Consider the following 23,469-nt stretch of genomic DNA (forward strand, 5'->3'; position numbering starts at 1 on the left):
GTGCCGACCACCAGCCACAAACCACCCATAATTGAATCTTTGGGTCGCGCTCTGGCGCACATCCAAGGCCAAATCCAGGCATCCAACCAGGAAGGATATCAAGCACATGCAGAGAAATAATGGGTACAAATGTAGCGTCATTAGTGTCCAAAAAATATATCATACAGCAATTCTACACATTAATTAGCAATGCCATCCTATCGGTTGAATTCACATTTTACTTTTACCTTTATCCCGTTTACTAGAAACACTTAAAGTTGGTAAGCTTTTGTTTTCGCTGTAGCAACAGCCACGCAAATTAAATTCAACTCGAAAAATAGGAAGCGCTTTGGTTGAACGGTTTTGCAGACGACAGGTTAATTTTTACAAGTTCCTTCCAATTCCAAAGGCTTTGCCCTAGCTTTACTTATCTGGCTCTGATTAAAATGCATCCATGTACCAGTTGTAAGTTTTAAGATACAATGCTGACTTGTGGGCGGCTTTAGCTAAAACCGATGGAATTGATGGGATTTTGCGGAATTGGACAGCACAGGGAATAACTGAGTAAAAGCAGAAGTAGAGGAAAATATGAACTAATGATTAATTTAGCAATCTTAATCAAAACAAGTGCGTACGTTTTAATTTTTATTGCAAAAATTGTAACAAAAAAATGTCTTTTTTTGGCATAAAATACACAGGATTCTAGGAATACTTTGGACTAATCCGAAACGTACGCACAGCTGCATATTTACTATCAATGCTGAATCCGAGAAATTACCTTAAGGTAGTGGATCAGGTGTTCACCTATATTGGGCTTAATGTAGAAGATGCACTGCGATTGCCGCTGGATTCGGTCATCGACATCCAGTTCGTGTAGCTGGAGCAGATCATTCAGCGAATCGTTGGCTATGCTTTGAAGTCGAGAGGCGTTCAGGAACTTCATGATGCGCTCATTGGTGTAGTTGAGTTGCTGGAAATGCAAGATTGATTATTAATGTGATATAACTAATGGCTGATCTACTACTCACCCCTTCAGAGTCATCCCGTCTCTCCGATTTCAGACTCAAGTACAGTTTGGAGGGATCATCGCGGTCCGCCAACACATCCACCTTGGAAACGGGAGAGGCGAAGGCCAGGTCTTCGCTGTCCGACTGCATGATGGCCAATACGGACGAGGTCAGGAACAGCAAGGCTGGACGCAACTGCGTGCTGATCAGCAGTGTGATCTCACAGAAGAAGAGCATCTGATCGCGACTTAACTCCTCTGGCAGATAACTCCAAATGCGATTGGAGCTTCCATGCAGGGCGGTGTTTCGCGTAAAACTAGGCTCCACCTGTTGGGGCATGGCATTAAAGCCCACCGTATGCAGGACACCCTGACCGGTGAGGGCCAGCATTTCAGCTGCTCCGCTAATAGGTTTCGTTAGTGCTCCTACTATGCCCTTAGTCAGGCCGGCGATGACACCGACGGAACTTCGTGCCTCCAGGGTATGATGGGCCAATCCGCCAACAGCGCCAAGTAAACTAATGCCCAATCCTGTCAGACCTTGGGTCAGACCATCGGCGAAGCCCTGTGGCCGAGCTCTACGCCTCGCCTCGGTCAGCTCGATGTGCTCGGCGTCCAAAGTCAGCCGGTCGAGATTCCGCGCCACTGAACCAGCCAGTTTGGTCACGGAATTCACGGTTCCTGCTGTCACATTGCGCAGCAGAGAGGCAGAACCTTGGGTCACTCCCACAAGGAAGCCCCAAGGTCCGCGGAACAGACCCTGAACGGGCATGGACACAAAGTCTCGCAGACCGGTGCTAAACGAGCGCGCCAACCCACTGGGACTTCCCAAAATCTCCAGGGAACCCACGACCCAGCCGGCTCCGAAAATTGCCCCGCTGAGGTAGTGCAGTCCAAGTGATTGTCCGAATCGAAGGGGAACTGTAAGGATTTGCTGACGCTCGTAGCGAGAAAAGGAAAGGGGAGAGTGATCTAATGCTATATAGAGCCTCGAAGAAGTATGGACGGAAAGCAGTAGACTCAGGGGCTCCACCGTAAAACTATTTAGACGCAAGGGTTCCGATATGTACAATGACTGGGCGACAACTTGGTCGGGCAGAAGGGTCATTCCGACTGGAAGAAGAATTTGATCCTGCTCCACAGGGGGACTATACACACAGTTGGACGGTTCACACTCTACCAGTGCTTCCAGCAGTTGATTCAGGTAGGCATCTTCGATGTACACCCGAAAGGGTGGAATCTGACATCGCACATTCTGCAGTTGCATTTCATCTTGGTAGAATATGAACGTGAACAGCGATACGTGAGTTCGTTGTGCCTGTTGCTTATATACAAAGTCCAAGTCGTAGACCTGAGGCAGACTACAGTTGCGTCTATACAGTTTTTCCGCACAAAGCAGCACGGGAAAATCATACTTCCCACTGGAGTACAACTGGTTATCTACCTGAAGGTTGGGCAACTGCAAACGCAGTTCTCGCTGATCGTCGTCATCGTCGTAGATAAGCATTGAATCATCAGCATAAATATTGCACACCTCTGTCTTCAAGTAGTCATTTTGGCGGTTGTCTGTCTGCAGGCTGAACACAAAGCTCTTGATGAAAATTTTGATCCTTGTCTGCGTTTTGCTTTCACACTCTTCGTTGAAATGGGCACATGTCGCCATATTCGGTAAAGAGTCCCTAATAGTGCCGCTCTCTTGCTCCAAGCTTTCATCTGGTCTCAAGGCAGCCTGCTCTTGTGATGGTATCGAATCATTCTCTGGTTTGGTTAGGCGTGATCGCAAATCCTTAACCGAAAACTCCAGCTGTTGAGCTATATAGTAGATGTTCAGGCGTATAGCTCGATGCTTGTCACAGACGACCACCTTCACGTCCCCGTGATGCGGCACGTGCAGGAATTTCTGCCAAGACTTGTCGGTCCGAATGGGTTTTGACCAAGCGATCTTGTTCTTGGCACAAGACTTATCTGCAAAATGAAATAGAGCTTTAATAACAATTGCTAGATAGCGTGCAGAACTCCAAACCTTTGTAAACTGCCAAGGATAAATTGCACATTGTGAATTCCACATCTGGAAAGTTAGCGTACATCTGCGGAGGCGTATAATAGCAATTGCTGTGAGGCAGGATCAACTGATTCCACTCAAAGTTCCTTCCCACAAACTCCGAGTTTGTGCAGCTCACATTGCTGTTCTCCGAAGCACTCGTCTGGGCCACAATAAACTTGACATTCGTGTTGTTGCTTATAACAATGGCAGGTGCCGTGTCCCGGAACACATTCAAATAGTGTATATTGTCCTTCTCTATCAGAGTGATCATCAATGGAATGGATACGTGTCCCGCTTGCAAGCTGAAGCAGCGTCTAGTGAAAGGTATGGCTAAGGGAATTGGTATGGAGATCTCCCGGTTACCACCAACACTAAAGCAAACGAAATAGACGAATGCTGTATCACAGTTATGCTTGGCCTTATGGGCATTAAGATCGTAGAAAACGTCCATTGCATTACCCATGCTGCAATTAAAGAAGTTTAGCAACAAAAAACAGTTATGACTATAACCCATACCAGTTCTTGGTCGAATCGAATGAAATAAGACTGCGGGCCTTTTTGGAAACTGAATATGCCTCCACTTCTTCCCGCGTAGAGTTCTCCTTGTGGTCCATGGCTAGGGTCAGGGCATTCAGGAGCACATCCGTAAAGTTTGTGAATACGAATTTTGATCGTAATTTGAAGAGGCGACGTCCGTCTTCCTCCTGCCTGTATTCCAGTACTAGGCGCAGTACTTCATCCCTTTCTACTATGACTATATCCACGAATGAATTATACCGCAGATACAATGATCGCCCGGCGTTGCTGGATGATTTTTGTGTAAAATCTTCCAAACAGATTGGAGTTGAGGACATCCACCCGTTGTCAAAGCGCACATCGATTGTAAAAGCACTCCTGAGCTTTGGCATCATTTGCAAACTGTTTGCTTTAAGATCCAGGCGCGTCTGCTCTTGAATAATTAAAATGCTTACATCTAAGCCCGTTCCATTGATGAACATGCCCCAGGCAGTCACGTCTAGTCCTTGGCAGCAGGAAAACTCCCTCGTCGCTTTAGTCTGGTACTTTACATCAAAGGGATTTTCAAAATCTAGCACTCGGCTAACGCGCAATTCTTCGGGATCGTTCAGTGGCCATTTGATCTTCGATGACTTGCCAAGTTTATGCAGAGCATTTTCGATGGTCCAAACACTGGGATCGTAATAAAAGAACTTATGCCAGTCCATCGTCCTTAACATAAGCGAATATTCATCTTTGGAAGTTTCTCGCAAGACACCGCTGAAATTAAAGCCACAGTTTAACTTCAATCGACCGAAGATGCTTCTAAAACTTACGAGAACGTGAAGCCAACGTTATGCTCCGTTGCGTGGGTTGTTGCAGTGTTCAGTGCCCATCTGCCTCCCTTGGCTTCGATTGTGGAACTCTCGCCGGTGGTACTTTCAGTCGCCTTAACTGCACAGCTCAGCATGTTGCATATCTCAAAGATAGGCCATATGCATATTAGTATCTTCTGCGGCTGAAAGTCCTCGGTGGCCTTATCCATTTTAATGTCCTCGCGCAAGATTCGCACCCAAATGCTGATGAACTGCTGAGCAGATTGCGTAGGAACCTTGACCAGCCACGGCAAGTTGTTGTTAGTTTTCAGTGGGATGTCGCCAGTGCGTCCTCTTCCTAGTCCGGCGGTCAGCTTGAGCCTGAAGAATGGTATCAGTTAATGTTTTGAAAATATATTTCTTCAGAAAAGTCAATTACCGCATGTTGATATCGGCGTTCCGCTTGACATTCTGGTAGTACGATGATCTTTCTTTGGACATGAGTAGATGCTCCGGAGGGGTGCTTTCTTCGTAATTTATTTCCTCCTCTCGAAACTCAGTGACCAGATGAAAAGGAACCATGCTGATTAACTCTATTTGCCCCTTGACCAGAATATAAATCTGGGTGGTGGAGAGTTTGCCCAACTTAAGCGTAATACAGTTCTCTCCGACTCGCAAATGATGGATCTTTTCTTCGTCCTCGAACTTAAGTGCTATGTGCACTGAATCACTTGACTCCACCAGATGGGTTTTGGGATTTGTAATGAAAAAGGTTAGTTCCTGGGCGTGGGAGCAGCTTCTGAAGTGATACAGCTGCATTTCACCAGGATTGACGGGGATTCTCTCAACTGTGTTGGTTTGCCCAAAGCTTATGGGTGCTTGTATACGGTTAACTATAACCAACTTCGGCATCACAACGTGTCGCACAGCCTTCTGCTGCAAAACTTCCTGCCAGTGGTATTTTGAACTTAGCAAAGTGTGGATCACATGGGGACCGCAGTTGAGCCGAAGCTTATCCACTAGGAAATTAGCTTGCACAAGCGAACGTGGGCAATCGGTCAGCCTTACATAGCTGGAGAACTTCATTGGTTCTAGCACATCCAGCATGTTGAGGAATCCATAATCCAAGCACTCAACTCGAGTACGCATTTCGGTCTGCAAACTGAAATCTTTTCTGGAATATATGCTCGAATGCATTTGTAGTTCCTCCACGTGCACAGTAAGGAAGGTTTGCCTAACATTAGCGGTCTGCCTAAGGTGGTACTTATTTAGTTGTTTTGGGAGTTCGCCAGTGTTATCCGTCTGGTTCATAAAGTTCAGTTCGATGTCCTGGCAGCAAAGCAATAACTGTAGTTTAGGCACTTTATCTGCCCTAAAAACTGTATCGATTCGCATGCAACCCACTAGAACTTTGGGATGCAATATGAAATCATTATTTTCGTCCACTTTGAAGTCCGACTGTAGGTACTCGATCTAAAATAAAGGTAACGTATTAGGGGCTAGAATTGTATTTTATATTGCAAGCCTACCGAGAGGTCCTCGTCCTCACTTCCTTCAAAGCAGGTTCCGTCCACAGAGATCAACGATTGCAATATGACAACCCTCCAAATGGTGGCACAGATCGGACGATCTGGTGGAGTCAATTGCTTAGTAGAGGTCTCCGAGAGCATAAAATCGCAGTAATGCAAGAAAGTTTCGTGCGTTTCACTAAAGTACTCCATGCGACATCTGATATGTATGGGCCTGCTTACCTTTTTTGCATATAAAAATATAAATTAGACAAATGAAATATCTATTATCGTCTTATCTGTGACTTACTGGCATAGGAACCGGATATATGTGTATGCTTGTCATTTGGCGTGGCTGCGGATATCGCCAGCAGATGATGCCATAGTTTTTCTTAATGATCTGCACCTGATAGGGCATTGGCAGTACAGACTCGGAGTTCAGATACACGAACTGGAAGGCGCCAGCTCTGAAGTGCAAAATGCTCTGAGTAAAATATAGTTTGAAAATAACTGTGTATTGAATAACTCACCTCAGGTCATCCTGATAGAATTCCGCGTTCGATTTCAGCGGACGCCTTAACCGCTCTATCGATTCGTGTGAGGGAGTGCACTTAATCAGATCGCAGGGTGAGACATCTTTCGGAGTGCCCAAAACGGGACGACTGCGTAGAAACTGTTGCCATTCCCGATCGGCGTATTCGCATATCCGGTTCATTCCATGCTGTGCCTTTTGTAGTTGCTGTATGCTGAAGACACCCGCGTCGATGTGAAGGTAATTTAGCTTGAGTGTGGCATTGACCAACAACTCCTCAGACCAAGGCTCACTGACCAAATCCACCGACAAACGCATAAGCAAAGGGTGGAGCAGCATCTTTTCTCCGGACTGCACGTAGAATGATCCTATGTTGGACCTTATAACCGCCTTCTGAGGGCGACTACTGAACTTGATGCGGGTGCTGACATCCAGCCAAACGAAGCTGCATTTATACGTTCTCTCCTCATCGTAGAACTTCGCTGTTATACGATCACAAGTAAAGTGAAACCTATCCGCGTTGTAGCAATTTGTCTTCATCTGGCGGAGTTGAGAGCCTTCGGGCACAGGACGCTGACTACGTACATTAAAGCAGGGAGTCTCGTGAAGAACAGTGTAAATACGGATAACATCACTAGCCAATTGTTTGATAGTGTTCTCGCATATCCTCAATAGGATGGGTTTCCGTAGCTCCACATCGACATCCTTCTGATGGAGGCGGTCATATTGGGTCTTAATTGTAAGCAAGGGGGGTGGAATACCCGAGCTTCCCAGTTGGCCAGGTAACGTATCAAACACCGATTCATTAAACCGTTCCGAATTCACATTTCCTTCAGGATTTGCTCTGGCTACGCTGATGCTTACGTTAAAAATCGAGGCTTGTGTTACGGCTGCCTTGAAGTTTTGGGTGGACATGAAACTGGGCTGAGATACAGTCATCAAAAAAAGTGGTTTCATAACGGGACGTTCCAGTTCTTCCAACTGCAGCACATCGTAAATCTTAAGAACGAATATGCCGGCCACAAAGGATACGCTGCTAGGGTAACTCAGCACAAATGGTTGGCGTCCACTCCGATTTATCTCTTCCGCCACAAGTGATCTTGGATATCCTTTCGTACGACTACCCAAATGAATTCCGGAATCGCTTTGGCAAGAACCGTAAAAGTAGTCACTACTGCCTTTGGCATCAGTAAAACTTGTGCTTGCATTTGTTGAATTTAGTTTCTCACTGACCCGCTTTTTAGATGATTTTGAGATCCGAGTATCCTTACAAGTTTTGGGATCTGGTGGAAAGTATATGGAGTTGTCCACGCTATTGTATTTGGATATTTCTCCCAGCGTCTTGTGCGATCTCGCTTTTGGTAACCCAGCATTTTTAACACAGACCTGGTCGATTATACAGCTTAATCGCTGTGCGCGCACTATGATGCAGCTAATTAAACTGATTTGGTGAGTGTTCAAGGAAGCTACAAAATCGGTGGCGCAATTGTACTCCACGCTCTGTCCGCACACCAAAAATCGATCGTAGCTTATAGCCGGAGCATAAATCATAATGAAATCAAAGTCTTTGAATATTTCCATATGGTCTAGCTCTGTGGATTGACTTTGGTTGTTCCACTCGAAAGCGGGGTTGTCATGTTTGCTCGCCAGAGTCTTCTCAATACGATACTCTTGTGTTTGCTTCCAGTTTCCGGTGGAAAGAGATACTCTCCGAACACTAAGCTCATACTGACGGTCCTCCACCAGTGCTCCCGGGGTACTGAGCATGTTGAGCTCCGCTGCTTTTTGGTAGATATCTGACCGCACGAGCTGGCGAACTAGAGGATTCTCGAGACTCGGAGTTAGTTGAATACTTTCAATCTGCAATATACATATATAAAATTAACCTGCTAAGCCTTAACAATTTTTGGAATACAAACCCTTAGCAATAGGACACTACAGCTCTTTTTGCCTGTAGACAGAGGAAGATAAACATAGATTCCCTTGCTGTTTAAATGCACCATTGGCAGATCTTGAACCGTTGTAATCTTGCTTTGAACTGGTGCTACTGGCTGTGCAGAGACAGAACCTCCCATAATTTCGAGGACCTCGCATATCGGAACCATGAACTCGGTAATTTGGTCCAGGTTCAGTACCATTTCTATTGGTTGCACTTCGATAAGTACTTCGGAGATAGTGTGCTGCATGTTGTGAGGGTTTCTTGCCCCAATCTTTGCATACAGATCCTTAAGGCTTACAGTGGTTATCACCACACTAATCAATGGCAAGTTTGTACTATCCCCCAGCATTTTGATATGAAAGTCGTCGATCTTTTCCCATTCCTTATGCTTTTCCTCGTAATAGTTAAGGCCGAAGTTTTCTATTTTAGTGGTAATCTTGTTGAAGTCACTATGCTTGTCGATATTCAGGAGTAAGTCCTCCAGAATCATAACGATTTTGCTGTGTTTGAAATCGTTGGAGTTTTCCATTTCAAAACTGATACGTGGAATGGTCCATTGGCAAAATAGAACCACTGAACTTTTGGGAGCTAAGTGAAATAATACATTTATAATGATTTTCTAAAACCTATGTGTATATATTCTTACCACTTTTTACTTGCGGTGCTTCAAAGTTGGGATCTAGCTCTAGAAACTCCTTTATCGCCGGATAGTTTTGCGCACTCCCAGTGTATACTTCCAGCCTGGGTTTCATTTTGGCTGTCTGCCACTTGGATGCAGGTTCGTCCGGACACAGCGAACCATACATCTTAGAAATAATCAAGCAGTGCTCATGTAACAATTTCACCTGAAAAATAGGTTATTTAACGAAAGTTGAATCGGTCCTGTAAAAGGTCCGCTTACCCGCTGAGCGAAAATGTTGATGGCCGACATGTCAACGTGCACATTTATTGAGTAAGTGTTTTGCTCCGGCGAGTCCTTAGCCATTCTATCCGATTTCCCTTCAGCTTTTCCTTCGTCGGCTTTTTCAGATGTCTTGAAAGACAGAGCTAACGTTATCGTGGTCCTGACTGGAGCTACAATCATCTCGGTCACATTAGCTCTGCGATAGCAAACGTTAAACTCGTTTAGGTCGAAGACCCAATTGAATAGCTCAGTGTTATTCGCTACTGGGATAACTCCTCTGATGTTTCCTCGTTGAATGGCCTCGCAATTGCCCGATTTTACTTTAATGTGCGGCAGGCGAATGGAAGTATACTCCACATCCGTGTCTCCAGGAGTTTTTCGCATCATTACCTCACATACGTCAATCTTAGCCTGAGCAATCTCCACCAGGACCACCATTTTTGTAAGTCGCTTTACAAAATCGTTGGTATCGAAATTACTTGGTTGAGGCTTACTGGTAACAGGTATGTTTAATGGTTCTGCCTGGGTGTGCCTCTCGTCTCGCTCGGAACTTAGATGAACTGTCTCTTCGGGTACCGAGATCTTCCGACTATTGTTTCTGCTGATTCGACGCGGTTGAAAATCATTTAAGACCATCGCAGAGGCAGAAATCGTGGAGTAATTCGAAACCGATTGTGTTATTGGTTGCTCCGACTGGTTCACGGACTCTAAATCAGTTTCTACTTCTGAAAACAAAATTAAATCCTTTATAAACTTTAAAGTGTTATATAAAAAATTACGTACCCTTGTCTGTTGTCTTTTGCCTTCCACTGTTATCCGAAAAATTTAGAAACTGCAGCAGATATATGTCCGTGGTGATGCGAAATGGTTCCAGCCAAAGACACACCACTGTTCCGGGAATCTTTTCCTGCTCCGAATTGACCTCCAAAGGAAACTGACACTGCATCTCAAGCCACTTGTTGTTTGCATTCTTTGAAGTGGACAACACCACATTGCGTATGTTCATTTTGGTATGGACGGCATCGGTGTGGACACCTTGAAGCGAACCCACTGCAGCCAAATGTGTATGATACCTGTGATAACTCAGGCTCAGCTTGGTGCCCACACTTTGCAGCTTGATCACATCCGAATTGGCGTTGACATTGGCCACAATGTGGGCCAGTTCGCAAAGATCTGGCCCATTAAAACTCGAAATCAGCGGTATCAAGCGCTTTGCGACGATTAGCTCGCGCTTTGAGAACTCTAAAGTTATGATCTCTGATTTGATTTCCGAGGTCTCTAATGGCGCCTCGTTTTGACGCCAAAGATGAGGCGCCAGCAGTCGGTTCCAGTTGACTTGAACCCGTGGAATGTTTAAAAGTTTGGCACGTCCATTATCCGGAGTTGTATTCAGAATCATAAGCGCCAGGTTTTTCACGTTGAAGTGAAAACAGTTGTAGCAGGCATTAACCACCTCCCGAGGCTTATCCTGCAGATGGGTAATCAGTTGGACCAGGCGAACAGGATTTACTGGTCCACACATTGTGCCCTCGACTAGGGAGACCTTAAGCTGCAAATATGGTAGTAAAGATTGTCTAACTGTGGTCGTCAGTTGGTGTTGATTCATCGCGGAGGATTCTTCATGCTGCTGGCGGGGGTACAACTGAACCACTATGTTCCGCAGCTCAATTTTGTAGTTGCAGGTGGGCACCAATCCCATTAGATATTCCAGATCAGGTATAGTCATTTCGGAGTGCTTGTTCTCCGGCTCGGGGACACCGCGATCCTCGTCTTTCATCGATTCTGAACGATATCCCGGGTAATCGTATGGACGAATTAAATCGCTAATTACCTTTTTAACCTGCACAAACGACTGCGAAAAGTGGAACGTGATTCCGGCGGACAGTAGGCGATACTGGATGCGAACTCCCAGATCTCTCAGCTGGCTCTCCGCCACGGGATGGCTGCTTGGTTTCGACACCCGGTGCTCGATGACATCGAAGGCCAAAACTGGACTGCGAAACAGCATGTACTCATCCGTATTCCTTGCCACGTAATCCTCGTAGTTGTAGCTGCACCAGGACCGATCGGCGAACATGTAGTTCTCGTCAAACAGGCTCTTGTCGATGAAGGAGCGCTCTTGCTGAAACTGTATAGAACAAATAGTAAGTCATGGAGACAATACAGTCTTAGGATCTGCTCACCTCCTGGGTATTGACCAGCTTGCGATCCATGGGATCATCGCTACGGTAAGCACCTAATGGCTCCATGCACATGCTAGAAAGGCCCGCCTTGACATTGGCCCAGTCGCACTCCTTTAGAATTGTCCGCTCGTAATAAAGTCCGCCCAAACTGATCCGCAGTATTGGCGTGTATCGAATGCGCTTGATGCCACCCATGCTCTGATCGGTAAAGTACTCCGAGTTCTTAAGCTGGAAGTTGAGCTCCTCGGCGTATATTCCCAGATCGAAGGCGTGGCCAGTGGGAGAGTCGCAGGACGAGGAAGGAGCCTCAGTATCAAAACTGGGCAGTAGGCTCCAGGCCCACCAAAAGACGCTCTGACCGGCGGATTCGGTCCCTTGTTGCGACTCGCTGCCCTCAGCTACCGCTTCCTGATCCTCTGGATTCTGGGGGTCCTCCTCAAACTCGGCCGGCTTAAGCTCGAGCAGCATTTTCACCAGCCTCATCACCATGGGAAACTGCAGAGATGACACGTTGATATCCAGCGACTTGGTGAAAACTCCAATGCGGGTTGTGCTCGTGGTGGTCACCGTGTTGGCGTTGTACTTGCGGAGAACCCGGCACTCCAGAGTACAGCGGTAGAGAACCGGCTCCTGGCACACCTCAATTCTGCCGGCCGTGTTGCGCTTGTCCAAGCAGATGGTCAAATCTGAGATCTGGAGCAGCTTACGCATGATAACGGACACCGGGTGTATGTCCACCATGGTGGCCTTCCAGTCCTCGCCAGCGGAGCTGAAGTTAAGGGTCTGCACATTCATGGAGACCACGATGTCGTCCTCCACATACTTCAGGATGATGTTGTGGCACTGCAGGCTGATGTTGTTGATGATTTTGTTGACCACGCTGGAGGAGCTGGCCGGTCCAGGACTTTTGGTCTGGTCCGGCTGCTCCACGGAGTCTCGCTTGGATTTCCGTCGCTGCTCTCGCTGGAAGGAGGCCCTCCGCTGCTTGCTCTGACTGTCCGGCAACTTGGCCACAAACTCTATGGTATTGATGACGATCTTTACGGGCTCGGACATAAGCTTGGTCCACGGCACCAGGATGCTAAGTTCATGAATGTGGCCGGAAACCAGTTCCACTGGCAGGTTCAACTCCTCCTCGAGCACCTCCAGGCGCAGGTCCAGATTCTGGAAGGTGACCTCGCCTTCCCACAGCGACACTTGGGCATCCTCGTCGCGGAAGTTCTTCACGTACTTGGCCACGTAGCTCAGCAGAATCGGAGTGATGTAGGACTCCAGTTTAAACATGGTGTTGCGGCGCCGGAGGCTAAGGCCTCGATCCCAGCGCTGTTGACTGCTCACTTAAATGGAACTCTTCATTTACTGCGTTGCCGGCGGTTAACTTGAATTTACATGCTGTGGATTTTGCTACAATTCTGGGCCGAATATGTTTAACAAAACAAACATAGCCATAGAATTTGTTGGATTGTTTACGTTTCAGCCCCGGCAATCTGGCAATCGTTATCGGGCGGTGCGTATTGGCAATCGATAAATGTACCTGCGAATCGCGAAGTGTAGATAAGCCTTCGAACAGCTGAGCATTTTGTTGACGTTTAACGTGCAGCGGTAGCTTTTCACAATTTCATAAAAATGCCGCAAATTACGGAAAATGGCCAGGATTTTGGTGAGCATGGGATGTGCCTAAGATTACACACAAGTGATAATTTAAATTTTCACCCTCAGATGTGGTCAAATACTTCCTGCAGCTCCTGGACGAGGACAAGGATCTGTCCTCTGGGATTGCAGCCATAAGGACCCTGCTCATGATCCTGGAAAAGAAACAATGTAAGTGGGCTGATAAGCCTCTTTACTGAACCTTTTTATTCATTTATAACGTATTCCTCAGTTGGCACCATTCATATTCTGCACACAACCATGAGGGAAGCGGTGGCTGCCATGCGGAATACGGATTTGTCTATAGCAGCCATCGTTTCTGCCGGGGAGCTCTTTTGCAGGTTCATCACCCTCAGTCTGGACGACAAGCACATGGAGGAGTGCCGCCAGATTATGTTGAATCGCGGAAAAATCTTCCTCACCAAGCTGCTCAATTCCCGGCAGGTGAGCTATTACACGGAAACCCATCGCTAGTGCATTAACTAACTATTCTTTGTACCTTCCAATTCAGGTGATTGCCCAGCAGGCCCAGAGATTCATCACCGATGGCTGTCGTATATTGACGCACTCCCGATCTCGGGTCGTCCTCAAGGCGTTGATTACAGCCTCGCAGAACAAAAAGTCCTTCCACGTATATGTGACGCAGGGTGGCACTGGGAACTCTGGGTAAGTTTGACCGTGTTCCCGTAAGAATTCAATTGTAAACACCAACCGTTCTTAGCGAAGAGATGGTTAAGGACCTGCATGCGGCCGGTATCGACTGCACTCTCATCCTGGACTCAGCCACCGGCTATGTTATGGAATCGGTGGACTTTGTGCTCGTGGGTGCTGAAGCCGTAGTGGAGAGCGGTGGCGTCATTAACCGCATTGGCACATACACCATGGGCTTGTGCGCCCGTGAGATGAAGAAACCTTTCTACGTTCTGGCCGAGAGCTTCAAGTTTAGTCGTCTGTATCCACTCAATCAGCGGGATCTGCCAAACGAGTACAAGGTAGGTTCTTACTGATTAAACGCAGGAACGGCGACTAAGAGTGGGTTTATTTGTAGTACTCCCGCAAGCACCTGAACGATGTGAGCAAAGTGCACCCGCTGGTCGACTATACGCCGCCCGTCTACATTACCCTGCTCTTCACCGACCTCGGAAGACTAACACCCTCGGCCGTGAGCGACGAGTTGATCAAGCTGTACATGTAAGGGCGAATAAAGATATTGCACTTAACTACTTTTGTTTAATTATGACTGTATGAGATGAATAAATAGGGGCTCGACAATACCGAATGTACATAAAATAAAGCTAGTTACTTTCGCTTACACCTAGAATTTATATTGTGTCTTAGAACCGCATCTCTCGCGAATAGTTGGCGTCAATCTCGTCGTCTGACCCCCAGGGATCGTAAATGTCCACGCTGTAGTGGGATGCTTCGCTGTTCCCATCGTCGTTTGTGTACTCCTCATCTGTATAGCTGTCACTGCCGGTCTCGTCGTCGGACCCGTGATCGTGAAGCCCAAACTGATCGTCGAGCCCTTCCTGAACATCATCCAGATCGCTGGCGTTCTATACAATATAAGGTCAAATTTAGAATGCCACATATGCATTTTAATATAAAGCTACCATTAAAATAAAGGTGCACCCCACACACAATAGTTAAGTAAACAATTAGCACAAACAGGTTTTAACAAAAAAAGGTTTACAATACATTGTCGGCACTCACAAATTGCCCGGACTGAATGTTGATCTCGATCTGCAGGCGGATGTCCATGACGAGAAATGCAGTTGTGACCATGATGGGGATGGTGAGACGACTTTTCCAAGCGAGGTCCGTGAGAAACATGAAGACTTTTCCGAATGTGGAGTCCATTGTGATTTTGTTAGTGTTCAGCCAGCGGGTGATCCTCCTCCTCCTTCTGTGCTTCCTCTGCCGATTGCTGCAGTGCGTCGTGCTCGACTATGTGGAAAGTTTCGCCCACGTTTACGGCCTGAACGGGCAGCAGGTGCCGATGGAGGCGACCGCTCTCGATGGGCGCGTCTAGCTCGAGGAACTGCTCGAATATGGAAATGGGCACTCCCTCCGAAGACAGCAATCCCCGCATGCAATCCTGCCGCTTGTCTCGGAGGTTGTCCAACAACTTGTTGCCCTTCTGGACCCGGGCCAGCTTCCGCTCTGAAATGGATGCTTTTTAGTGGGCTGCTCTTTTTTTGTTTCCCAAACTATGTCCCGGTACCTAGTAGCTTTAAATAGTCGCTGGAATCCGGCAGTGGCTCGATTTGCCCGTCCTTTTGGACGTTGCTCTCGTTTTCAGAGGGCGGGGGCGTGAAGTTGTCCTCAAAACTTTCGCTATTATTCGGAGACACGGAGATTCCTTGCTCAACTATATTGTTTTTTAGGTGCCAGGGATCGGCATTGCCAAGTGACATGTTTTAAAAACTAAATAAACGTACATAAATTCGAAGAACTCCTACGGAAAATATTGTATTATTTGTAGTGTGCCCGTTGGAGCTAACGCCATAAATACCAAAACGCCTCGGTAACAATATTCAACATCCGCGGAACATCCGCAACGATTGTACTTTCGAAATTTTCCCCAATTTAAAAAAAAATTAAGTAAACCGCGCATTTTAAGAAAAATATTCTAAAGTTTCCGATACGGATAATATTAAAATATGCAGAAATTGTAAGTTTTCGCATTTAATTATATTATCCGCATCCAGACTTCATTTCAATCGGGTATTTTCTCGAACGCAGCACGGTCACACTGCTTGGATCAACGTCATCAACACCATGGATGTTTCGGCTCTTTCGGGGACAAATTTTAGTCCTGCGGAGTGGATAAACGCCAACTACAAGAAGTTTGTGGAGGAGAATGGACGCGATGATAGCGAGGCTGCCTCCTCCTTCATTAGGAGTTACGTGGCCAAGCTGCAGTTGTATATATTCAACGTAAGTCGAGCTGTTCATCCTTGAGTCATATGTAAATAGTATCAATTTCCAGGTCAACAATGCTGTGGAGGAGTCCAGTCGGCAGGTGGTGGCCAGCATGCCGAGAATCGCTAAGGAGTCCGCTGCGCTGCAGGGAGATGTACACCGGCTGCAAGAGAAGATGAGTGCCATGCGATTGGAGGTGGCCGCAGTGCAAAGCGAAACCGGCGAATGCATGACCACCTTGGAGCGCTTGAACACCAAAAGCCAGAAGCTCCAAGTGGCCAAGGAATCGCTGCAGGAGTCGGATGGATGGGGAAATCTACTGGCTGAGCTAGAGGATGGTTTTGAACGCAATGATCTAAAGGTGTGCACAGCAAAACGGTCTAACTACTGAGCTGCCATATTAAATAACTCTTTACAGGGAGTCTGCGATAAGTTAATAGCTCTGCAAAAGTCCCTGCACGCCCAGGAACAGCTGCCAGGACACGCTGAGCGGCAGACCCAAGTGGAGGACTTTAAAAACCGTTTGGAGGCTTTGGCCTCCCCAAGCGTAGTACAGTGCTTTGCTGAAGGTAATACGGAGCAAGCCCAGCACTTCGTTCAGATCTTCACCAGCATTCAGCGACTGCCCCAGCTGCAACAATATTACCGAGCTGTGCAAAAGAATTTTTGGCAGCAACAATGGAAGCAAACTCTGGAGCTGCAGAACACAGAGTCCCAGCCTCAGCAGCAGCAGTTTCTTACCCTTTACTACGATCAGCTGCTTGAGCACTGCCAACGGCAGGTCAAGTGGTGCTCCAATCTCTTCGGCGAGAACTCTTCGCAGCCCTTTCTGGTTATTGCCGAACTATTGCCAGCATTGCAACCCACACGAGATGCCCACATTCTACAGCTTTTGAAGACCTCCAATGAAAGATTAGAGATGCTGGCCGTGTTCGCCCAGGTTAATCACAGTTTCGTGCTGCATTTGAACTCACTGCTGGAGCAGTCGCACATAACCTTGTCCGAGGAGTTGCATCGTCTGCTGGGTGAGGCGATATTTGAGTATTTCCACAAGTTTATTCAACAATACCCGCGTTTGGAGGAGACCCAACTATCCACACAGGTAATGCAGTGTAATAGCTAAGGTATTTTACCATTTATTAATAAATTTGTGTTTAAATTCAGGTGGATCGCCTTTCGTCCAACCAGGCCACTCCCAGCGATGGTGTGCGTCATCTAGAGGAAAGCACGCGGAAACTCTACGAGTGGCTGAAAGAGGCATGCGAACGTTGTGCCTCTATAACAAGTGATTTGGCTCTATGCAAACTCATTACCTTGCTGAACGGCATATTCAAGCGGCAACTGGAGAGCTTTGGACGCATTCAACGGCAGATTGGGCTCAGTCTGGGATCCAGCAGCTATGCGGCACAGAGTGAAAACTGGTCACTGTTGCAGTATACCATGTCGCAGCTGCAATGCCTGGCCGACTTTCAGGTTCAACTGCATCAGTTCGAACAGGATTTGCATACGCGCATGGTCACTTTGTCCAATAGGCTTACTAAGCCATCGAACCGAGGCCCCATCACCATATTCCAAACCTGCGACCATGCAGCTCGCACGCAGCTGTTGAATAGCATTGCAGACTATCAGCAAAAGAAGTCGGAGGCAACGGATGGCCTGGGTATCTTTCCGCAGATCTATGCCACGTTAAAGAGTCATTTTGCCGATACACATGACATAACTCTTAATATATTGCTGCAACCAATTGAGACGCACTTGGCGCACATTCGTCCGCCTGTTCAGGATCACGCTGCGTCCGGAATTGATATGCCATCCTTCAGTTTTGCCCCGCAGGAAAGCATCACCCAAATTGGTCAGTACCTACTGACTTTGCCGCAGCACCTGGAGCCGCTGCTGCTGTCGCCATCATCGCTGCTGAAACAGGCTCTGGAGGTGTGCAACATCAAGTATACGCAAGCCATTCCCTGCGCCGACGTCCTACTCTCGCTGGTCGTGGAGCAGTGCTGTGTTCTGTACGTTACGCAAATACTGCAAATCAAGTCGCTGCCTTCCTCGGCGGCCACTCAGCTCAGCGTGGATATCGAGTACCTGTCCAACGTTCTGGAAGAGTTAGGCTTGTCCATCAACCTGCAGTTGTCCCAGATCCTCACGCTGCTGAAGGCTGCTCCAGATCAGTATCTGACCCTCAGCAGCGGATGCGAACCGCGACTGGTGACAGCCATTCGGCAAATGCGCAATATTATATCTACACAGTAAATTTAATTAAATAGTTATATTCAATATTCAAACTTATATGTAATATTAAGAATGTATTTATATAAACTATTTTGTTGACCCACAGCTTAACCATAGGAAACATACTTCAGACATGCATTCGTACTTAAAGTACAAACAAAAGGAATTCAAATGTTTAATCAAGTGTCCAGAAACTAGGGTCGGTTGAGTTTAGTGTAGTAAATTGCACATACTGCGATCTCACTTCACTTTTAATGTAGACTGACTTAGGTTCAGAATGTACTTCTTCTTTTTCGTTGTTCGACGGGCGCAATATAATTGGTACACAGCCAATACCAAATCAAGAGTTCGGATTATAGCTACCGGAATTTTCACACTCGGCGTAATAGTGATTACATACATTCAATGCCGTGCAATGGTGAGGCAATCCTTTCAGAAAAACCCACCAATGGAAGGCAATTCATTGAATGCTGACGTTATGGAAGGCAATTCATTGAATGCTGACGATATGGAAGGCAATTCATTGAAGGTTATACATCCAGGCGATATGCGGGTGAAGATTAAGGGCATGATGCTGCACGCCTGGCGAAACTATGCTCGCGTTGTTTGGGGCACCAACGAGTTTCGTCCGATTTCCCGTCGTGTCCATGTGGGTGGTGAGTTCGCATCCTACAAACTCGGTGCCACTATCATCGAGAGCTTGGACACTTTGCATTTGATGGGTCTGGACAAGGAGTTAAATCGCTCTCGGGCTTGGATCGAGAAGTCATTCAGCTTGGACCGAGTTGATGATGCGTTGTCCGTTTTTGAACTGACATCCAGGCTGCTCTGCCCCATGCTTACTCTGTATTCCCTCACGGGGGATTCGCTTTACATGGATAAGGCCATCCACATTGCCGATAAGATCCTGCCTGCCTTCGACACGCCAACTGGTATACCCAGACAACTAGTGGTCCCAAAAACGGGCAGCACGCTCACAAAGTATCTTAGCTACGTTTCTCGCACTTCAGAATTCGGAGCACTGCACCTGGAGTTCTATTACCTCAGCGAAATTTCGGGATATCCGGTCTACAAGGATCGAGTGGATGCTATCCGGCAGGTTTTAGCTAAAACAACAAGACCGAATGGACTTTATCCCAATGCGTATTGCACAAAATATGGTAAATGGGAAAACTACAACTGCACGATGAACCGACTTTATGATACCCTGCTAAAGTCATGGATTCAATCCGGGAAAGCTGATGCTCAAAATGCTGATATCTTCAAAGAAGGCTTGCTTGCTGTGTCCCAAAATCTGATTGTCATCAATCCCGACGACGTGACCTACGTATCCACGTTCAGAAATGGTACTCTTCTCCATCGAATGAGGCACTCAGATTGTTTTGCCGGCGGCCTGTTTGTCCTGGGAGCAGCAGAAACCCTATTGCAGCACTGGGAAAAGTATGTCCAGATTGGCGCAGACCTAGCAGATACTTGCCACAACAGCTACTGGAACTCGCCCACTCGGCTCGGTCCGGATACGTTTGCCTTCACGGAGGAATCCCGGAAGGAAATAGAGCCGCTCCAGAGAAACTTTTACAATTTAAGGCCGGAAGTCGCGGAAACCTACTTGGTGCTTTGGCGCATGACCCATCATCCAAAGTACCGCTTGTGGGGATCTCAGATGGTGCAAGCGATAGAAAAGTACTGCCGAAAGCCCTACGGATACACTGGACTGCTGGACGTTGGGAACGTAACTTCGGAACCGGATGACGTGCAGAGGTCTTTCTTCTTGGGCGCCACTCTGAAGTATTTGTACCTGCTCTTTTCCGATGACGATGTGGTTTCGCTGGAGCAGTGGGTCTTCAACAGTGCCGGTCATTTCCTGCCCATCAAGGGCGTAAACCCCATGTATCGTCCACATAGCTCATCGAAGTAAAGTTGAACTTTTAATGCAGACATGTATAAAAAACTTGTGTAATCTAATACATTCACATGAATTACAAAACCTATTTTCTAATTAGCTGGGAGCACACACATTGAGCACACCTAAAAGCACATACACACATAGATATCAAATGTCAAACACTGGCCCTCTAAACCATCCATCCTTAAGTCCTGGAATCCGTGCCGCTCTAGAGCTGGCTGTTGGCCAGGTGGTTGTCGATGACCCTCTGGATGATCATCAAGCAGTGGCGCTGCCTGGCCACCGTGTTGTCGATCAGCTGCTCCGTGAACTGGCTGGCCGCAATGTTCGTGTTCGGCGGTATGTCCTGCGTGCAGGATATGTACCTGTTGAAGATCTCCGTGTTCAGCGAGGTGGCCAGATACCCCTCGCTCTCGTCCTGCTGCTGCAGCTTGTCCAGCTCCTGGGCGGCCAGCAGCAGTTGGCTCTTGGCCTTCTGATATGATTGCAGCTCCTGCAGGCTGGCATACTCAGCGCTGCTTAGTTTCACGGACCTACCGCCGTCCTTCGTCATCTGGCGTATGTGGTACTTGCGCTCGGCCACGAAATTGCCGAGCAGATATCCTGCGGAATCGGGACACACAAGCGTGACTCATTAGGCGCTGTCCTGTGAATGCACTCACCTGTAATCAGCATGAAGAAGGCAATCGTTAGCACCAGGGAGGCACAGGTGCGCTTGGAGACGTACTCGCGGAACTCCCGAGAGCTGTTGGCCCGCACCGCCGTCTCGTAGCTGAGTACCTGGTGCATCCTGCTGACCTGATCCCCTTGGGGATTACAATTGCAATCGGTGGGGTCTGCTTAGCCTAGTTAGCCTTCGACACTTGGATGTGTCCTTCAGAGCTGGGTGGGAACATTGTGCTTTCGGTGGTGGTCTAAAACATGGGATTTTAAATAAAATATTAGATGCTGCTTCTGTGAGTTAAAGTTATAGGGATATTACAGGTTTTAAAGCACATAGCTTTAAAGGATACATTTGCACCTGGAATGTAACAACACCTCTTGGTATGACAATTCAGGATTTAATGTATTACTCTCGGACTTTGTGTTTCCGCACTAAAACCACAGTGTCAATGCCCCCAAGTTGCTGGTCGGCTGATGCCGCTGATACGGAGGAGCGTGACTTAATCGCCCCACCTTAAATGGCAATCGCGAACCCCGTTGTTATGGGCATCGCACACGGCACACAGCGCGGTCCTTTAAACGCTTCGTCGAACACTTTTCACTCACTCACTCACTTACTCACTCGCTTCAAATGGAATCGTGTGGTCGGATCCACTTTTGTACTGCCAGTATGGGCAACATATGCATTAAATTAATTAATGCCTGCACTTTTGTGTTGCACTGCCCGAAAGGAAATGGGCTACAAGTGTGCGAAAGTCCTGTGCGAAGGCAGCGCGCTCAACTTTTAATTGTATTATTTATGCTTTGTTTACTCCTCGCGTTTTGCTCGCATCCTTGCGCGTTATCCTTGCGAGCGATCTGAATGCCTGGACGCCCGGTCGCGAACTGACTCACGCTTCGTTTGGGGGTCGGCTTTAATAGCTCTCCGTGCCGTGTGGTGAGTTTCCTGCCCCGAGATGTTGCACATTCAGCGTGCCACTGCGTTGGGCGCACGGCGGTCAAGGAGAAGCTCGGAGAATGCAAACAAAAGCATTCCCAATAGCTTCTTAATGAGGGTATGAGTCCGTCCACTCAGCTGGTGGCGTTCCTCAGAAACTATATCGGATTTCAAGCCATCGCCTCACTTTGGGAGATACTGCTGCTGCTCCGTAGTTCCGAAAGTGGAGCTCCCTTTTGATTGCCATAATCGTATTTTCTTTTCCGCCTCACTATTCCCTGCAATACTTCAAGGATATCACATGACCCTCGATTGCCATTTGTGTGCCTTGGGGGTTCTTTGAAGTCGCAGTGCACATTCTCACTTGTTGTGACACATATTACTGGGAATTAATACAAAAACACATCTTATTGAAAGCAATGTATTTTTTGAGGCATGCCTTTAATCGTTTGTTTGCTTGAGCTTGAAGTACTATTAATACTAAGTTTTACTTTTTATTACTACGTTAATCCATTCGGTGGATTAAATTAAAATTTTTTATTGCCTGATAAGACTGAACACCTTTATTCTTCCATCGATAATGACTTCACTTGCGCTATATAAAACTTTGAGACCCACAGGAGCTCTTAGTATACAAAATGAAGGCGTGCGTACTCTTATTGGCAGCCCTTTTGGGCATTTGCACTGGCTTCACTGTACCCCACACCAGTGTCCACCCACGAGACCTAAAGGTCCAACAGCGCAGCATCGAGGGCAGAATCACCAATGGGAACGAGGCGACCGAGGGTCAGGTGCCCTACATCGTGGGAGTCAGTCTGAACAGCAATGGCAATTGGTGGTGGTGCGGAGGATCCATCATCGGAAACACTTGGGTACTTACCGCTGCCCACTGCACTGCTGGGTAGGTTGAAAATACATAAAACAAAGAAAGCAGCTTCTTAAGATTAATTTTACGCCCTCAGTGCTGATGAGGCTTCACTGTACTACGGCGCCATCAACTACAACGAGCCTGCCTTCCGCCACACGGTCAGCAGTGAGAACTTCATCAGGTATCCGGGTTACGTTGGCCTGGATCATGACTTGGCCCTAATCAGGACTCCCCATGTGGACTTCAACAGCCTGGTCAACAAAATAGAGTTGCCCAGCCTGAATGATCGTTACAATTCGTACGAAAACAACTGGGCTCAGGCTTCCGGTTGGGGCGCCATTTACGATGGCAGCAATGTGGTGGAGGATCTGCGAGTGGTGGATGTGCGGGTAATCTCCGTGTCCGATTGCCAGGCCTACTATGGAACTGAGACCGCCACCGATAACGTCATCTGCGTGGACACTCCGGACGGCAAGTCCACGTGCCAGGGAGACTCCGGTGGCCCACTGGTCACCAAGGAGGGTGATAAGCTGATCGGAGTCACTTCATTTGGCTCCATCTATGGCTGCCAGTCTGGAGCGCCGGCTGGATTCACTCGAGTGACCAATTACTTGGAGTGGATCAAGGAGGAGACTGGCATTTACTATTAAATGTGGTTGATGAACCTCTTTCACTGAATAAAACTCAGATTTGAACGTATTATTCAAATTATTCGTATTCTAACAACAGATGTTCAGACATCCATTCACTCATAAAATACCTAATACAATAATGCGCTATCTAACAGATTGAAGTACTTAAAGCTGTAATTCTCTGTGCTAGCACTTCATTCATACGGCCAAGCACTCAGCTTAGGTATCTGCTAATATAAATTAAACTT

The 23,469-nt window shown here is 47.3% G+C and overlaps 8 protein-coding genes across 12 annotated transcripts; 4 read left to right on the forward strand and 4 right to left on the reverse strand.

The window, feature by feature from the left end:
- Nucleotides 1-607: 607 nt before the first annotated feature.
- LOC6537970 (vacuolar protein sorting-associated protein 13B) lies at nucleotides 608-12,870 on the reverse strand. Of its 3 annotated transcripts, none has more exons than XM_002098471.4 (14): nucleotides 11,406-12,858; nucleotides 10,006-11,350; nucleotides 9,220-9,947; nucleotides 8,965-9,163; nucleotides 8,299-8,906; nucleotides 6,378-8,239; nucleotides 6,158-6,314; nucleotides 5,869-6,090; nucleotides 4,779-5,812; nucleotides 4,361-4,720; nucleotides 3,546-4,304; nucleotides 3,009-3,493; nucleotides 1,008-2,950; nucleotides 608-949 (listed from the first exon to the last, which is right to left on the reverse strand). In XM_002098471.4, the coding sequence occupies exons 1-14, from the start codon at nucleotides 12,687-12,689 to the stop codon at nucleotides 734-736; spliced, it is 11,202 nt and encodes a 3,733-aa protein (XP_002098507.2). In that variant the 5' UTR covers nucleotides 12,690-12,858; the 3' UTR covers nucleotides 608-733. The 3 variants fall into 3 exon arrangements, with proteins under 3 accessions (XP_002098507.2, XP_015048586.1, XP_015048587.1); XM_015193100.3 differs by lacking the exon at nucleotides 11,406-12,858 and having other exon boundaries at nucleotides 10,006-11,004; nucleotides 11,054-11,139; XM_015193101.3 differs by lacking the exons at nucleotides 608-949; nucleotides 1,008-2,950; nucleotides 3,009-3,493; ... (7 more) ...; nucleotides 8,965-9,163; nucleotides 9,220-9,947 and having other exon boundaries at nucleotides 10,862-11,004; nucleotides 11,054-11,350; nucleotides 11,406-12,870.
- A 66-nt stretch (nucleotides 12,871-12,936) lies between these two features.
- LOC6537971 (translation initiation factor eIF-2B subunit alpha) lies at nucleotides 12,937-14,275 on the forward strand. Its single transcript, XM_002098472.4, has 6 exons — nucleotides 12,937-13,065; nucleotides 13,125-13,226; nucleotides 13,288-13,499; nucleotides 13,567-13,721; nucleotides 13,777-14,047; nucleotides 14,104-14,275. Exons 1-6 carry the CDS (start codon nucleotides 13,032-13,034, stop codon nucleotides 14,248-14,250), a joined length of 921 nt encoding a protein of 306 aa, XP_002098508.1. The 5' UTR covers nucleotides 12,937-13,031; the 3' UTR covers nucleotides 14,251-14,275.
- On the reverse strand, nucleotides 14,266-14,915 carry LOC6537973. The gene is made up of 2 exons (XM_039376531.2): nucleotides 14,769-14,915; nucleotides 14,266-14,611 (listed from the first exon to the last, which is right to left on the reverse strand). The coding sequence occupies exons 1-2, from the start codon at nucleotides 14,913-14,915 to the stop codon at nucleotides 14,390-14,392; spliced, it is 369 nt and encodes a 122-aa protein (XP_039232465.1). The 3' UTR covers nucleotides 14,266-14,389.
- Nucleotides 14,916-14,925: 10 nt separating this feature from the next.
- Nucleotides 14,926-15,553, reverse strand: LOC26535430. Its single transcript, XM_015193103.3, has 2 exons — nucleotides 15,280-15,553; nucleotides 14,926-15,218 (listed from the first exon to the last, which is right to left on the reverse strand). The coding sequence occupies exons 1-2, from the start codon at nucleotides 15,470-15,472 to the stop codon at nucleotides 14,926-14,928; spliced, it is 486 nt and encodes a 161-aa protein (XP_015048589.1). The 5' UTR covers nucleotides 15,473-15,553.
- A 247-nt stretch (nucleotides 15,554-15,800) lies between these two features.
- On the forward strand, nucleotides 15,801-18,394 carry LOC6537974 (conserved oligomeric Golgi complex subunit 7). Its single transcript, XM_002098475.4, has 4 exons — nucleotides 15,801-15,995; nucleotides 16,048-16,341; nucleotides 16,399-17,082; nucleotides 17,145-18,394. Exons 1-4 carry the CDS (start codon nucleotides 15,837-15,839, stop codon nucleotides 18,234-18,236), a joined length of 2,229 nt encoding a protein of 742 aa, XP_002098511.1. The 5' UTR covers nucleotides 15,801-15,836; the 3' UTR covers nucleotides 18,237-18,394.
- Nucleotides 18,395-18,486: 92 nt separating this feature from the next.
- LOC26536392 (mannosyl-oligosaccharide alpha-1,2-mannosidase IA) lies at nucleotides 18,487-20,202 on the forward strand. The gene has a single exon (XM_015193104.3). It carries the CDS (start codon nucleotides 18,493-18,495, stop codon nucleotides 20,131-20,133), a length of 1,641 nt encoding a protein of 546 aa, XP_015048590.2. The 5' UTR covers nucleotides 18,487-18,492; the 3' UTR covers nucleotides 20,134-20,202.
- On the reverse strand, nucleotides 20,125-21,677 carry LOC6539972. Of its 3 annotated transcripts, none has more exons than XM_039376528.2 (3): nucleotides 21,407-21,677; nucleotides 20,784-21,035; nucleotides 20,125-20,724 (listed from the first exon to the last, which is right to left on the reverse strand). In XM_039376528.2, the coding sequence occupies exons 2-3, from the start codon at nucleotides 20,908-20,910 to the stop codon at nucleotides 20,330-20,332; spliced, it is 522 nt and encodes a 173-aa protein (XP_039232462.1). In that variant the 5' UTR covers nucleotides 20,911-21,035; nucleotides 21,407-21,677; the 3' UTR covers nucleotides 20,125-20,329. The 3 variants fall into 3 exon arrangements, with proteins under 3 accessions (XP_039232462.1, XP_039232464.1, XP_039232463.1); XM_039376530.2 differs by having other exon boundaries at nucleotides 21,403-21,677; XM_039376529.2 differs by having other exon boundaries at nucleotides 21,104-21,677.
- A 662-nt stretch (nucleotides 21,678-22,339) lies between these two features.
- Nucleotides 22,340-23,288, forward strand: LOC26535094 (serine protease 3). The gene is made up of 2 exons (XM_015189453.3): nucleotides 22,340-22,622; nucleotides 22,684-23,288. Exons 1-2 carry the CDS (start codon nucleotides 22,360-22,362, stop codon nucleotides 23,237-23,239), a joined length of 819 nt encoding a protein of 272 aa, XP_015044939.2. The 5' UTR covers nucleotides 22,340-22,359; the 3' UTR covers nucleotides 23,240-23,288.
- Nucleotides 23,289-23,469: the final 181 nt, after the last annotated feature.

Source organism: Drosophila yakuba, chromosome 3R (assembly GCF_016746365.2).
Source record: "Drosophila yakuba strain Tai18E2 chromosome 3R, Prin_Dyak_Tai18E2_2.1, whole genome shotgun sequence".
In the NCBI taxonomy this organism is placed as follows: Eukaryota; Metazoa; Arthropoda; class Insecta; order Diptera; family Drosophilidae; genus Drosophila; species Drosophila yakuba.